Source organism: Notolabrus celidotus, chromosome 15, assembly GCF_009762535.1.
Source record: "Notolabrus celidotus isolate fNotCel1 chromosome 15, fNotCel1.pri, whole genome shotgun sequence".
In the NCBI taxonomy this organism is placed as follows: Eukaryota; Metazoa; Chordata; class Actinopteri; order Labriformes; family Labridae; genus Notolabrus; species Notolabrus celidotus.
The window spans coordinates 16,537,164-16,552,931 of NC_048286.1; the positions used below are offsets into that span (position 1 = coordinate 16,537,164).

Sequence of the window (15,768 nt, forward strand, 5' to 3'; positions counted from 1 at the left end):
CATGACAACAGTGTATGTTTGGCATGTTGACAGAAAAGGAAGAATTGCATAAGCATGGCGGCACTTGAGCTCATCTAACGAGAGCATGCTGGACTGGAGCAATATTCAAATTTGTAGAATAGATTTCCCCGGGCCTTGTGTAACACATTAGTTTGAGCCGTATAATGTTTACTTAAGAGATAGGATATATCTGGGGAAAATACACACTTTGCTAACAAAATGAGCCCTTCCTCGCTAGCATCATTCATAATAGATTATAGCCATGGGTGTGATTCCCATTATTCTTTGTCTGAGAGAGTCGGCATCCATTGTCTCTATTGTAATTTATATGTTCTAACGACACTGGGACGCTAATATTGGTTAAGTTTTCCAAAGCCAATTACAGCTGATGGGGATGACTAGAACGTGGGAATGATCTCTGTTATTCGTGACTTGATGAATCTTCTTCAATGGGACGATAAGATGGACATGAGATGAACAGTGACTGATGGAGATGCTTCTTAGGTGGAATGGACTAGGGTTGCACAATTCCGGGAATTTTCAAAGTTGGAAACTTTCCATGGGAATTAACGGGAATTTAATAAATGTGAATAAAACAGGAATTTACTAAATTGAAGGTTGGCTCTTAATAGGGAAATTAAATATAGTTGGGGAAAATACATTTTAGCATAATCCTGACTAAAACAACCAGATTTCATACGAGTACAGTTGAATATCTATGCTATTCCTCAATCACATGCACATTGCACACTGCTGACTGCAGGGCTGTTGAGACCACGCCCCCTAAATGCACTTTTTATTTGCATGTTGAATGGGACTTTGTTGGAGGGTGAGGGGCTTTTTTCATTTAACATTTTGAATGGGACTTTTTTGGGATTGATTTTTGTTCATTTTTGAATGGGTTGGGTCGGGGGGATGAGTAATATTTAACTCAACATTCATGTTTTTGTTTTTCAATGAAATAATTAATTGTTCAATAAAGTATTTAACACTTGATAAAGTTATACTTACAAGTAAATCTGATTTAATTATATTATTTTGGATGGATGTCTGCTTATAACAAAACAAATATTTATGCTCGGATATGATACCTTTCCATTAAATTCCCACTAAATTCCCGTAAATTCCAATTTTGAATATTTCCCAAATTCCCCAGCTTAACTTCCCATGGAAACTTTCCGGAAACTTTTCACCCCTTTGCAACCCTAGTGAGGACTCTCTGTAAATGGTGTTCATGGCATAAAAACATCATAGAAAAAAAAAACATACTTCAACTGAGGTCTTCATGAGATAGTCATGTGATGCACAAACATGTGAATAAGGACTCAGGGAGCTGAGAGGAACACCCATCACCATATTGCCTTCCTGCTTTGCTAGCTTAGGCAACGTAAAACTTGACCAAGAGAATAATCACTCACATACTTGACGAAGTATCCCAAACTATTTGCCCCATATCAACCAACAAAAACCTGATCTGCTTTCATAGAGCAGAGCCAACAGGACACTTTTACACACACACACACACACAAGCAGCTCTGAGCACCACCAATGTGAAGCCTAGGTGTGCTATGCGCTCTCTCCGTCTCTGCTTCCATCACTCTCCCAGCCTGTGACATGAAACAAATCAGTGCTCCTCTCTGATATGATGTCAAGCTTCCTACCTGTTTGACACGCGGCCTCCCAGGAGAGAACTTCCTCTTTGTGATGGCTGGTTTCCCCATTCCAATCTTCGGGGTGAGCGGTATAAGCGTGGTGGTGGGTATTAGACTGCTGTGGTCGCCCAGTGAAGGTAGGATCTGGGTCTGGAGTGTTTCTCTGGGAGACATCCCTCGAGCCAGAGGGGAGGAATGGCAGGGAGACGAGACCATTTCAGCCAACCTCTCCACGCATGTCTTGTGTGGTTTTTCCTCTGTAGACAGGCTGGAAAGTGACAGATTAGGCTTGCTCTCCGGTGTAGCGTACATCTCCTCTGATGTATGAGAGGCTGAGGGCTTAACAGTCTCTGCCAGGTTCCTAAGAAAAATACCCTCACTCCTCTCCATGTTAGGTTCTTTTGGAGCACTCTCCAGAAAAGAAGCCCTGACTACATCCATACTCAAAGGCTGGGGGAGTGACACCTCCATTGGTTGGTCCGTGTAAGATACTGATGCAGTACTTTGTTCTTTGGTGGTTGAGATGATGGCCTTAAAATCCTTTGTGCTGGGGTTGGCGATGTCCTGCTCAGGGCAGGCCTCTGTCTTTGCTGGCTTAACTTGTAAAGTGGTATCCTGTGTCTGTAGTGTCTCCATCGAGAGCTGGGCTGGACAAGACTCAGACTCCGGCCTGAGAGTCCCCAAAGACACAGGACTCTCTGTAGACTGGACTGTAGCTGCTGGTTTAGTTTCTGTAGGAGGAAAGAAAAAGTGGTCAAAAGAAAAGTGTTATTATGATTGTTTTCAAGTTTCAGGATATCAAAAAAGAAATAATGATGCCATCAATCAAAGGCTTCTTCCATACAATTCTACATGACATTTATATTACAACCTGTTTACACAGTTTCACTCAATGAGAGGTTACTCAATGAAGATTAAGCACTGAATAAACAGGATGAGTGTACAAACCTGGTTTGAATTCTGTTAGGATTTTGTTGACAGACATTTCGGTAACCATCCTTTCAACGTCTGCTTCCACTGAGACTTCTGCAATCAAGAGAATGTGACATCAATAACATGATCTTAAATAAATGTACATACATACCATACATTTCTAACAAAAACTAAGACTCTGAGTAGATTTGACACAGTGTTTAGAGAAAGGTATCAGAGAAGAAATAAAGGGGACTAAAGGGGTTTTTCATGCCTAGTGATCAAACAGACTGAGATAACAGAGATTCTTCTGCTTGCATCCATTTTATTGATCCATTATTTTACTTATCTTCTTTACCAACAGTAACAAACAACTTTAAGTTAAGGGTTGTTGTCTTTAGTCGAACAACAATGCTTTCCATGAAATGATAAGAAAGTAGGCAACAATCCTAGTGGTAGTCACGGAAAACTAGCATGAATTTGAATGTAGCAATTCCTCAGGACTCCGTCTAACCCATAGACTGTAAAAAAATATGGACGTAGTATCCGTGACGTCACCCATCTGTTTCTGAAGAGCTGTTTTGAGACCAATCGGCTGCGGCAGCCATATTGCTTCTGTCGAGCCAGTGTGACGTAAAGAGGCGGGCTTTGAGCCTCCTTGCCAACAGCTGCAGTGTTCCTGCAGGCAGCTGTGCCTCTCATTGGAAGACTGGTAATCTCAATATCTTTGAAATTGCCGAATTAGAAAAAAATTCACCCCCCTCACAGTGAGAGGACATCGAGAAATGAGCTATCCAGACTACACTCATCTTTTGTACCAGGCTGTAAACATGTTTATTAATGCTGCAAAGATTGTCTTTTCCCCATTCATGTGTATGTGACTTCCGGTACTTCCGGAGCCAGCCTCAAGCGGATCCTCGATGAACTGCAGCTTTTAACACTTCCGCATTGACTCATATTTTTAGACCGGAGGTTGCCGCTTGGTCTAACCCCTCCCCCCCTCCCCTCGGAGCTCCTCCAAAATGACGCTCACATGCACGAGCGCAGCTGATTCATGACCATATGATCGTAACTGATTCAAAACCGGTCCTCAGCACATTGTTTGTGTTTTGCACTACGTCAACTCATGCCTCACTCAGCGGTAAGAAAACACCAAAACATTGTCATAGTGAAAGTTAAAAACACAAACAAACATGGCTATTGTTCGTACTCACAACTGTCATGCTAGCATTATCCAGTTGTGACACAATGTCAGGAGAAAAGCTATAATACTACATTTACATTTTCTGTAGGACTTACTAAATGTCATTAATTCTTTTGCTTGTCAGAGCCCCCGTGGTGAGAGCTTTTTAGACTCTGATCCGGACTACAGTCCTGAGTAAAGCACCTCATCGGGTCAGAGGGGACAGGCCCGAGGTCGAGTGGGAGGGGCAGTAAATAGAGTCAGGGGAAGCAGAGGCAGGGGACGGGGAGTGCACGCCGGGGAATTGTACGCACAGGGGGCGGGCAGAATGGAAGGACAGGATATGATTGGTTTCACAAATTGGACCCTAAAGTCGGTGATTGGTTGGCGTTTTCCCAGGTTTACTCTGGCTGGAGATAGCAGCTCTTTTTCACTCTTTTTTAAGAAACACATTATGTATTGATTGCCATCAGGACATACAGATCATTTTAACCAGTATAACAAAAAGTGTATCTAAATCTGACTACCTTCCCCAGCTTTAAGTAAAAAAAAAAACCACAATATATGGATGTAAGATTAATCTTCATAGTTATTTTTAACGAACTGTTATTCAGAATTGGCATTGTGTCTTGCTGCGTTAAAAAAATAAACAAGGTAAGCCGTTAACAAAGACTGCCTCATCATTTTTTTTAGTATGTCTAGTTTAACTTCCTATTTGTGCTAGATTTTGTAGTGTCTCCTATTCTCTCTCTCCATTTGGCTTTGTATTATAGACCACAGTGCATTTGACTAGTCTGCTATGAATAGAACTAGTCATCCCTGGCTATTAGGCATCCACACACCGAGCCAATACACTGCCAGAGGGCCTCTGACCGTACAGATAGCCTAGTCTTAACGAGGCACCCCCCATTTCAATCCACAAGTTCCCATGTCACACTGATCCTGACACACACATGCACCTGCTAAGCATCTCTGCCAGGGAAGGGAGTAACCATGACAACCAACATCCCAGGGTCTGTGTGCTCTGGGCTCATGACTGTGCAGCTTGCAGGTGCTCATCCGGTGCCGATGCCAGAAAGTCAATTAGGAGATGGCCCTCCAACCATCTCCAGCCTTCAACTATTGACCAAGCTGAACACACATACTCATTCATATCAACCCCAAGCTTCCTATATCTCCTACAGTGAATAAGGTGATGGGTGAGATAAGTACACAGCTTTCATTAATGCAGCAGAGGACTAAATTTGGGTCTGTCTCGCAGTCACAGAACGGATCCGACCGCATCTGTCAGTTGAGTCACAGATAGCCTGCTGTTAAACCCTGAGTGCTGGAGAATCCTGGCGGATGCTAAAAGACCACTTAATGACTTTTAATTACATTAAAAGCATAGGCGGTTTGCAGTAGGGATGCACGATATTATCGGCACGTTGTCGGTATCAGCCGATATTGGCTTTAAAATGAACTATCGGATATCGGCATGTTGGCCGATATCCGCCGATATAATTAACCGATAAAATAATGGGCTGCTGCACACATGTTGGGCTCATGTTTTAAGTTAAATTTGAATTTAAGCAGCAGTCTGTAAGGTACATGAAGCTGACTAATTTAGGCACATTTACTTTCAAAGAGTAAACCATTTTATTTAATTTGGGTTTAATTGCTGTTCAGTTCCCCGGCCGGGCAGGTGCCTTTCTGTGTGGAGTTTGCATGTTCTCCCCGTGCATGCATGGGTTCTCTCCGGGTACTCTGGCTTCCTCCCACAGTCCATAAACATGCTCGCCAGGTTGATTGATCACACTTAATTGCCCATAGGTGTGAGTGTGTGCGTGAATGGTTGTCTGTCTCTCTGTGTTAGCCCTGTGATAGGCTGGTGACCTGACCCCTAATGGGATAAGCGGTCAAGATAATTGATGGATGCTGTACAGTTGCACTTTTCACATGTTCGCTGTGAACAGAGGTTAGGTTTACTTACTATGTCAAATGTGAAATTGGCCAAAGTTGCCCTGGTTGTGTTGTTATGATTGTCTCAGGGAGAGAATCATCCAAGTTTTAAGTAGGATGAATATTTTTGTATGAATTTTGTTTGAAAGCAATTGTCATAAATAAATATTCAGTTTTAAGTATTAAGTATTTTTCTTATTTTGCACAAGAAATGAATATTACATAACAAATGTGATAATATAATACAGATACAGAAGAGAATTGATGATCTCTGCAAATAGACGTGCGGAAAAAATATCGGTATCGGTAATCCGCAAAACTAGTTGAAAATATCGGCATATCGGATATCGTCAAAAAACCCAATATCATGCATCCCTAGTTGGCAGCATATGCATGATCTCACAAAACAATGTCTAAAGAACATATCAGCAATAACTAGGTTAATATAAGAACAGCATGAAAATCAATATCATATGTTACTCAACTTAGTCATTAACATCAAATATACTTCAAGATATAAAGTAAAGTTTTACATGTTTGGACTGCTGAGGAAGGTTTAACCAATATTGAAAAAGGATATCTTCCTGAGGATAGAGATTGTTCTGACACATGTAGCTTGACTTTTTTTTTTAAGGTGCCAGACATAAAGCTCTAGAAATATTCTCCCGAATCTTTATACCAAATATAGGTACACTCCAAACGCCTTTGAAACCACAGAGAGAGAGAAGCATCGCATTGCCGGCTGCATCAAATGATGAAGCAGTTCATGACCACAGGAAACAGCTAGTAAAATGAGAGCCCATGTGTACAGTGAGAAGAGCTTGCTGTGTGAGCACTCATGAATGAGCCAGCGTAGCTCCCAGGCAGGTTTGCAAACAGGGGATCTAATAACATCACCATCATGCTATTCCTTTCCAGTCTCTCCTGCCAGTGGAGTCTGCTGTCTAGACAGAGTGGGCAGCGTAGCTACCACTAGCATCCCCAGCTCACTGTTGATTCCACTGAAACTCTACTGCAGGCAGAACTCACACACAGCAGAGTGATAGATGCAGCCTTGAGCTTTGTATAAAACAGGTACCAGCATAGCCAAGTCAAAGTACTGGTACAGCATGCAAAATATAGGCACTCAATTCATACCAAGTATGCATTAGGCCAAATATTAAAAAGCCCAAAAATGTGAATAAAGGTGCATTTCGACCAAGAGTTCTGGGGTCTTTCAGCCCCTAGAACTACTACCCTGAACTAAAATGTTCCTGTGATCCCGCTGTTGTCTGCGTTTTGACTGTGGGCTGAAGTCCTGGGTAGATGGTGCAAATCATGCCAGTGACGTATGGAGAAAAAAATGTATATTAAATAATATTTTGAAATCTTAATAAAAAACTAAACTAGTATGCATTCCCAGGAACTCCCTCTGTGTTTCAACAACTGTGTAAACTCCACAAACACCGTTACATTCAATCCAAAGTCCCAGGACCTTTGAAAAGTACTACCCCCAAAGCAGGGGCTTTTCAGGGGGGGAGATTATCTACCCCTTAACTAAATTTAGACCCTGGTTCCTCCGGTCAAAATGCATGTAGTTCAGGGGTAAAGTCCCTAGTTCCAGGGTAAAGTTCCTGCAGTGGAAAAACGCTTTAAGGTGCCTTTCCATCAGCTGGTTCAGAGTAGCTAAGCTAAGTTACATTAAAGTCAGTAGTATGCAGTGCACATGGCTGTGGTCCATCAGCAAATAGAGACAACACAAACAGAACAAGACACCCTGAAAGTCTAACCCATCTGTCTGTGGGACAAAACTCAAGCAGCTCTGGGAAACTAAATGATGAATCATGATGTTTTATGAAATATTTGGAGTCATACGGCCCTGAGATGAAGACAAATGCAAACATCAGGGAAATTCTGAAAGCAGCAAAAGCTCGTCTGTCACAAAGTTAATCATTCATAGGTCAGTGCTTATTTGGTGTGTGTTACTGTGAATTCAGAGTGAATCACAAAAGTCATTCTGTGATTTGCCATTCCACTTAAGGAGCTAGGGTTTATTAAAGATTAGTCAGACCTCATTAAGTCACTCTTAAAAGCTATGAAAAGGAACCACAATTTAACACAATTCTTATAATATTCAGACTAAATGCCCATAATTTCTATCCTGAATCCAGTCATACACCTGCATGATGGACACTGCTGGCTTTGAATTAGCATCACGTGTACTTGTCGTGTACAGACACGGATTCATAACAGATACCAGACATGGTCTAACTGCCTGAGCAACTTCTTCCGCCTTGTCCAAGGTTAACAAATTAACTACAAGTCAAACATAAAGCTAATATATATATATATATATATATATATATATATATATATATATATATATATATATATATATATATATATATATATATATATATATAGAAAGCACAAGCAGCCGTCTCAAATGGCATTCTCTGCCTCTCTCCAGTCTGCCACAGCTCCTGTGTAGTTTCACTGAGCTATGCACTGGAGTGAACCTAAAGAAAAAGCTGCTCTAAAGTATTAACTTCCTATTCTTATATACTGGCAGCACACACCACCTCCCCAGGAGACAGGAGGGACAAACAAAGTACTCCTAATTTTTAAAACACAAAACTTACAAAGACAAAGGACTGGCTTTAATCTGCCGCTAGTAGGACACCATCTGGTTATTGGGGAGTCCTCAGAAAATCCTCCAAATAAAAGAGGGAGTGCTTCTCTCTGGTCTTAGTCCAAACAACTCCCAGTCCTTTCATCTGCAACAACTGCGACTTTCAAAACTTCATCAGTGCTGACATTACAGCCCAATTTTGTGTTGCATGGCCAAAACTTTCAAGTCCTTCTGCATGGCTGGAGGCTGAATGAGAGGACCCTGAACTACAAAGATACGCTTTCATTTTCAATAACATAACCTGGTCCCTGTGTGTACGGTTTTGTAAAATCAAAAGAGAAACATTCTTGGCTCATCCTTGCGATAACAAGATATGATTAATATGTTGATAAAACAGATTGGATTCTCAGGAGAGGCTCTTGAGTATAGAGGGAAATAAAGACTTCAAGATAATACGAGGATAGAGATCTGAGCAGTCAACTCCCAGTGTATAATCTAACCTTTTTGGAACAAAGACCCACCAGGCTTCTGGGCTGACGTGGCCAGCTTCTCCTCCTGGACGGTAGCCTGAACAGGCTCTGGATCTGAGTGCAATGGAACAGCGAGTAATTCCGGTTTGGGGTCATTGTGCATTTCAGGAGGCAGCTGAGTGCCAGGTTCTAGGTCCGTGTGCTTTTTAGCCAGCTGTAGGCCAGTCTCAGAGTCTGTGTGCATGGAGGCTGGCTGAGGGCTGAGCTCTGGGCCGGTGTCCATATCCTCTGCCTGTAGCGGCTGCTCTGCAGCAGGAGACCTGCAGTTGGAACAAACATAGTCTTCTCTGGGGTGGATTTCTGCTTGGCCTGAGTTCTGACGCTCGCACTCCAGGTGTAACCATCTGAAAGAAGTGCACAGGAATGTTAAGGAATCGCTCTCTGAGATCTTAAAATGTGACATATTTACTACAGTCATTTTTCTAGTGTTTAGGGTTACATAAACGGGAATAAAATATGGACAAAAATGACAAGGGTTTAAACAAATGCTCTGTACCTTTTACAAGTTTGGCAGAAAGTTAAGTCTTTTTGATGCTCAGGGTCCAGGATGCAGGCACACGTAGGACAGCACAGAGCAGGGTCCTGGTTTTGGATGCAGTTCTCACACAGCAGGCTGGTGTGGTGCCATTGCCTGCTGCTTCGTGTTCCACATTGGATGCATACTCTGCAGTTCTGAGGAGCAAAAGGAGGCTTTTAGTGATGTAACACCGATAGTCATTCACGTCATATGTGCAGTTACTACTATACAGCTTTGGTACATCACTATTAATTGGGAAATAGGGAATGATATCTGTCAAGACCCCAAATTTGCAGGCCTGTGGTTTTTCAGCTTAATTTATGAGGCAGAGCAGAAAATGTAACATCAGTGTTTATGGGTCTTTATGAAATGGATTTATGAGACAATTTGTTCAACTAAAGGATCATTTAAACACACCTGCTTTCAATAAATACCAATAGGTTTCCACAAAACCGTGCAACCATTTAAATATTGACTACACTTATTTTAGACTTATAATAATCAAACTTTTCAAACACTGGCATCCTATAAATCGAGTTCTGGCTGCATAGCTTCATGACTGGCTGCAACATTCTGCCAAGTAGAGTTACAAATGGCCGACACTTTAAATCAAAGCAGGTTGCCATTAATCCAAACATGGAGCACAGCTTTGCAAGCTGACAAAAGTCCCACTGCTCTTCAAAAAAAGCACTAGAACAGTTTGAGCACAGGGCTGTGAGCACCAGAGCCACTGAGTTGCACAAGCAAATACATGGCAGCCAGTATTTTTTGATGAGATATCCACAATGACAGCGTGCACCAGCAGGCAGAGCCGCTGTGAGTTAAAAACGTGTTCATCTGGCGTCTATTTCAGTGGCAGGCCTCTGAAGTGCTGCTGTTCTTTTTAAACAGCTTTTGGAGTATTTTGCTCATGCTGGTAATGAAGAGAGGCTGCCAACACTTTGACAAAGCCTTCATGACACAGCTCGAGACCCTTCTTTTCATGCACCAAATATCATATGACACACACTTAGACAAAAAGAAATATATAGAGAAAAAAGTCTTTGGTGTGAGCTATAACTGCAAAACTCAGATTTTGTTGAGGTGTTCAAATTGAAATAAAATGAAATAAGTTTATACAATTTAAATGTTGAGAAACTTTTCGCAAAATATACTCATAATGACAGAACTAGATCAGGGGTTCTCAAACTTTTTGGACTCTTGTACCCCCTTTCAAAAACAATTTCAGCCAAGTACCCCCTTGTATAGCTGAGAAAAAATGTCAGGATATGGTAAAATAACATGAATAAATATATGCATGGAGTTTTACAGTGTCATAATAACATTGAAATGAAAGATGACATAAATTATATACTTTTGTAGTGCAATATTTTTCAGAAATAATTTTTTTTTATGATCACAGTTTTTTATTAGTTTTCACATTTTCACACAATAACTGACGGGACACATTATCCACACAGGACAATTCACAATGACGACAAAGTAATCAGTCAGACAGAAACAAAGGAATAAGATTACAAATAGACAAGTGACTATGTATATAAATAAAAATAATAACACTAACAGTAAAATTAAATACTAATGATAACAGTATGTAACTTAAAGAGAGGTACGCACGCTTGAACATAAAATGTTTTGTCTACTATTTACAGATTGTAGTATAATCATCAAAATACAGGGGTCTGTAAGTCTACATCACCAGGCAGAATTAGACCAGTTTGTTCCATTTAGATGGTTTGCAGGATTTTACATTTTTTCATTCAGGGTTCGTTGGGGTTGATCAACCTAAATTATTATATCAATAAAACAAAATTAAAAGGGTAGCTCTTAACTCGATTAAGTTCTATGGTCTCGTGATGAGATCAATGTATCTCCCCCATTTGGCCCTGTATAGATCTAGTCGGTTTATCATCCTGTATTTTTCAGAAATAATTAAAGATTAAGGCAGCTAGTACCTTTGATGGCCCAAGGAGCACACCGATTTATCTCTGTCAAACAAGAAGCACTTCAACCACCTGTCCATTGTCAATTATCCTCCTGGCCGCACTTTTAATAGCATTCAAATGTACGTGATCGCTCGCTGAACAATTGACGTCAACAGACGAAGGCCGTCTGGTCCAAGGGGTTTTACAAAAAATTAATGTTATGAATGAATATGCTCAATTTGGAAATATTGCCCTATTTGATGTTGCATTTAAATAAAAATTAAATGCTGTTGATAAAGTTGTTTTTAAATCAGATTTTTTAATTTTTTTATTTGTTGTGATGCAACTTTTTCTTTTCCTCTTTTTTTACATTTGTCATGTACCCCTTGCAGTACTCCCACGTACCCCCATTTGAGAATCCCTAGACTAGATAATATAGCTCAGTCCAGACAGGATACACTTCAAACTGAAGCCATCTAATATGAAGATCATGAGAAATAAAAAAAAAAGCTTATAGAAATCTTATAATATTTTGGTTTGTAACAAAATGATCAAATGACAGATTTTAAGATGGTAGAAAAAAAATAAAGACTCATTATTCTGACCATAGGTATTTTCTGATTCCGAAGCAAATCATGCCCTAGTTGTTTGAAAAGGAATAAAAAATTCAGACAAACCAAAAAAATGATTCTAAAAGTTTGCAACAAGGAGGGACCACCCTGCTTTGAGGACTGTCTAACAGAATTCTCCAGTACCTTATATATGAAGAGGATCAGATATGAGTTGTTGGACAAAACAACCAGATTCAAACAGATATGGCAGCCCTTCCTTGACTACATCACGGTTCTTAGAGGACCCACATGACACCTCAATGCCTTTGCCTTTTAATCACACAATATAATTGCACAAAAGGATGACCATAGCAATATGTAATATGGGAGTACTACACAGATGATGTGTGTGTTTTTTGTTTGTTTTTGTTTGTTTGTTTTTCAGTTTTGTGTGTGTTGGGATGGGGGAGGGGGGGTATTGTTCTTCTTTGTTAACCTTCTGAATGTTCTATGTCTTCTGAAAAAGCTATAAATGCAGTATTTCAAAAAAAAATAATAATAATAATTCAGACAAACCAATGAGTCTGAAGGTGAGAGAACACTCACTGAAAACTTTAAATTAGAGCACGATTTATTTAACACGGCTAAACAGGGATTACTGAGCCTGAGGGTAAACAATGTCTAATTGGTTTGCTGAGTGTGGCTAACAATAACACCGCTAGCACTTCTAGCCTTCAGTCCTCCTTGCAGGTTAACGTCTGCATGGCTGTGCTGGTTACACATTGCTCCGGTTGAGTTGTTATACAAGTTTAAATCACACACTGCCTACATACAAATTGATCTCCATCTTCTAGATCGAAATACTGACAAACTGAGCCATGCCACAAGATGCTATGTGTCATCTGTGCTTGTCTATGTCCCGACAATAGAGCGTTACAGCATTGTGGAAGCGGCCATTAACCGGAGCTGTAGCATGGGATAGTGCCACGTGGCTTCACTGCAGCTTAAACACAACATGGATCGGCATTAAGGGCTTACAATAAAAAAATATGCGTAATTTGTTCAATTGACTAGTAATTCTGGTATCAACTAGTGAAGGTGACAACCGTTAACTGTTCAATAAACTTGATGCACACATACCCAGTTGACAGCCATTTCCAATCGTTCATTAAAAATGTGTTCTCTCTGCAGTTCAGTGTTTTTTTTGTGCGATAGACAAACTAGACACTCAACAGACAGAAAACCTCCACAGGAACATGGCAGAGTATTGAAACTAAAGACTTTTTCTTTGGGGTGAGCTGCTGCAAGACAACTGCACCCACACCAGATGTCTGAGAGTCTAAGATGGGACAGGGGTCTGTAGTGAGCGCTCAAGAGGAGCGAGTGGGTAGGGTGTGTTCCTCCTGTGCTGAGTCAGATAGAGAAGCCAAGTGTGAAGACCTATTGTCTCCTGCTGGCTCTATTGCTGCGGCCTCATCCAACCGCGGGAACAGATTGGGTTAACCTGCCGCCTGAGTGACAAGAACACCATTTACCCTGTTGGGCGATGTAGGGCGGAGCTGCGCTCAGGGGATGTGTGTGATTGAGATGCACACGCATCAACAATATGCTTACCCACAGCACTGAGGCCAAACTGCAGCCTTTGAAAGATCAGCAAGTGTGAGTCACTTCACCACAGGATGCAAAGCTACACACCACCAAAAAAGTCACTTGCTCAAGGGTGGTAGACATTTATACCAGAGCAAAGACTCATATCCCAAATTATTTCCAATAGAACATACAGTTGTGTTATGAAATAATGTGCTTCATCCCTGCTGGAAACAACAAATGGGATTGTTGTGTACACTTAAATTGCCAGCAGGAATAACCTGAATATTTCCCTGTATTAAATAATTAGTCCAGCATCATGAGGTCTTTCTTACCTTACATCTCCAGCCGTTGGTGGGCAGAGAGTCCATAGCAGGTAACAGACAGAAGGTGTGGTAGCCTTTGTCACACATGTCACACACCAACATTTTAGTGTCCTCCCCTGGGTTCCTACAAACACAGAGGCGGCTGTATAAGCAAGACAGTAGAACACTTGGATACACTGCTCATATAATATAAAATGCTACCCTGGATTTTCTGTACAGACATTACAAGGATTATCAAAAATATGATTTCTAAAGAGGTTTCTAGAACAATTACTTTTTCATGCTTTTTAACTTCTTAGCTGAGCTCTTTGATATCCTTTGATTCTTGCAGCAGGAGTATTTTTTTTGAGAAACTTTCAATCCTTTCTTTGAACTGGTCTGATATTACAACTGAATTGGCTATCAGTCTCATGGTGAATATCAATTCCATTTGCAATGAAGTGACAGAATTCATGAATACATAAAGTAAAATACATAACCAGCCTTCTCCTACAATAACCAATACTGACCTTATATTGGTTTTTTTTAAATAGAGGTTTTTTTTTCCTCATATTTAAGTATTTCACCAACACTTAAATATTGTACCCCAAGCTGCTTGTTTACTGGATTAACATCAGGACGATTGACTGCTGAGCATTGGATTCATCAAAGCAGCACTATGTTTCATTGTTTTTTTAGTCAAACAAAAAGTATTTTCCAAGGGTAACTTTTGTCATGCTAAAAGATGAACCCAGTAGAGAGACCTGCTGGCATGTAGTTGTGCGTCACAGTATGTGTGGGCTGCAAATTACTCATTTTAAGACTGGAAATGAGTAAGAATTAGTCTTGAGAATTGGCTGTAAAAAAGCAGTGTACTGTAAACAAACAAAAGGCAGTTTACAGGATGAGACTGAGTTATATCTTCTTCCAGTAATACTACATTTATCATTTAAAATGGATTTAGCTTCCAAACTAAAAGTCTTGTTATTTACAGTCAGTAAAAATATGTATTGTTGTAAAAATAAACAGTTGGAGGGGCAAGTCAGAACTACCAGCAAAGTTTGTGATAATAAATCATGAATTCTCATCCTCATCTTGAAAAACACCATGTGATGCAGTAAAAACATGCTGCTGGGGTTCTTCTATGTAAATCTGAAGCAGAAAGTTCAATGGGCAGTGTTCACCGAAGGCAAACAGGCCTGGTTAAGCTCCTGTGCTGTTTAAATAAGGTCAAAGGTTACAAGACTGAGCTTCAGGGTGCAACATTCAGTTAGCTCCTCACAAGCCCCACTGGTAAACAAACCAGCAGTAAGCAGCATGCCTGGTAGCTATAGAGAAATTCAGCAAGACGAAAAGGGAACGAAAAGCTAGAGAGCACAGAAACGTTCAGACTGAGATATATTATTTAGGCAGGGGGGGTGGGATTACTCACTTGCATGTCTGGCAGATTTTGCATTCGGGGCACTGCCATCCTGCCCTCCTTAGAGGGGTCACGGCCATGTCCAGGCATATCCCGTGGTAATGCTGACCACAACTGGTGCAGAAGAGCTGGTCCAGTACGTCCCCTGGGCTGTCACATAGTGCGCAATTCATATCATCTGGAACTGAGGGCGGGAAATTGAAAGAAACAGGATTTTGGTCAAGAAAAATCAGAAAGACAATAAAGCATCAATGATAGAATGGAAACAATGTTATTCTATCCTCAATAAAGCTTTTACTCGTTTAAATCATATTTAGCTTAACTTACATTTGTGCATGGCCAATTCACTGTGCTCTGGGCAGAGGAGTGACAGACTCCTGTTATCCTGAAAGGTCCCAGCTGCCCCCGCACAGGGGTAATGGTAGAGTTGAGCACATCCTTCAGCACAGCACTTAATGGATGCTCCAAGGCGCTTACAGTATGCACAGTGCTGCAAGAGACAGATAGAGAGATAGAGAGATAGAGAGATAGAGAGAGAGAGAGAGAGAGAGAGAGAGAGAGAGAGAGAGAGAGAGAGAGAGAGAGAGAGAGAGAGAGAGAGAGGGAGAGAGATAGAGAGATAGAGAGAGAGAGA

General features: G+C 40.8%; 1 protein-coding gene across 1 annotated transcript in view; it reads right to left on the reverse strand.

Annotated features, from left to right (window-relative positions):
- Positions 1 to 15,768, reverse strand: part of LOC117826783 (histone-lysine N-methyltransferase 2C-like) — a 79,962-nt gene that overhangs the window by 36,482 nt on the left and 27,712 nt on the right. The window contains exons 8-14 of the mRNA XM_034703122.1: positions 15,462 to 15,624; positions 15,147 to 15,318; positions 13,745 to 13,859; positions 9,326 to 9,501; positions 8,800 to 9,173; positions 2,601 to 2,678; positions 1,662 to 2,383 (exon numbers count right to left, since the gene is read on the reverse strand). Of these exons, the coding sequence (XP_034559013.1) occupies positions 1,662 to 2,383; positions 2,601 to 2,678; positions 8,800 to 9,173; positions 9,326 to 9,501; positions 13,745 to 13,859; positions 15,147 to 15,318; positions 15,462 to 15,624 (1,800 nt within the window). The remainder of the gene's footprint in view (positions 1 to 1,661; positions 2,384 to 2,600; positions 2,679 to 8,799; positions 9,174 to 9,325; positions 9,502 to 13,744; positions 13,860 to 15,146; positions 15,319 to 15,461; positions 15,625 to 15,768) is intronic.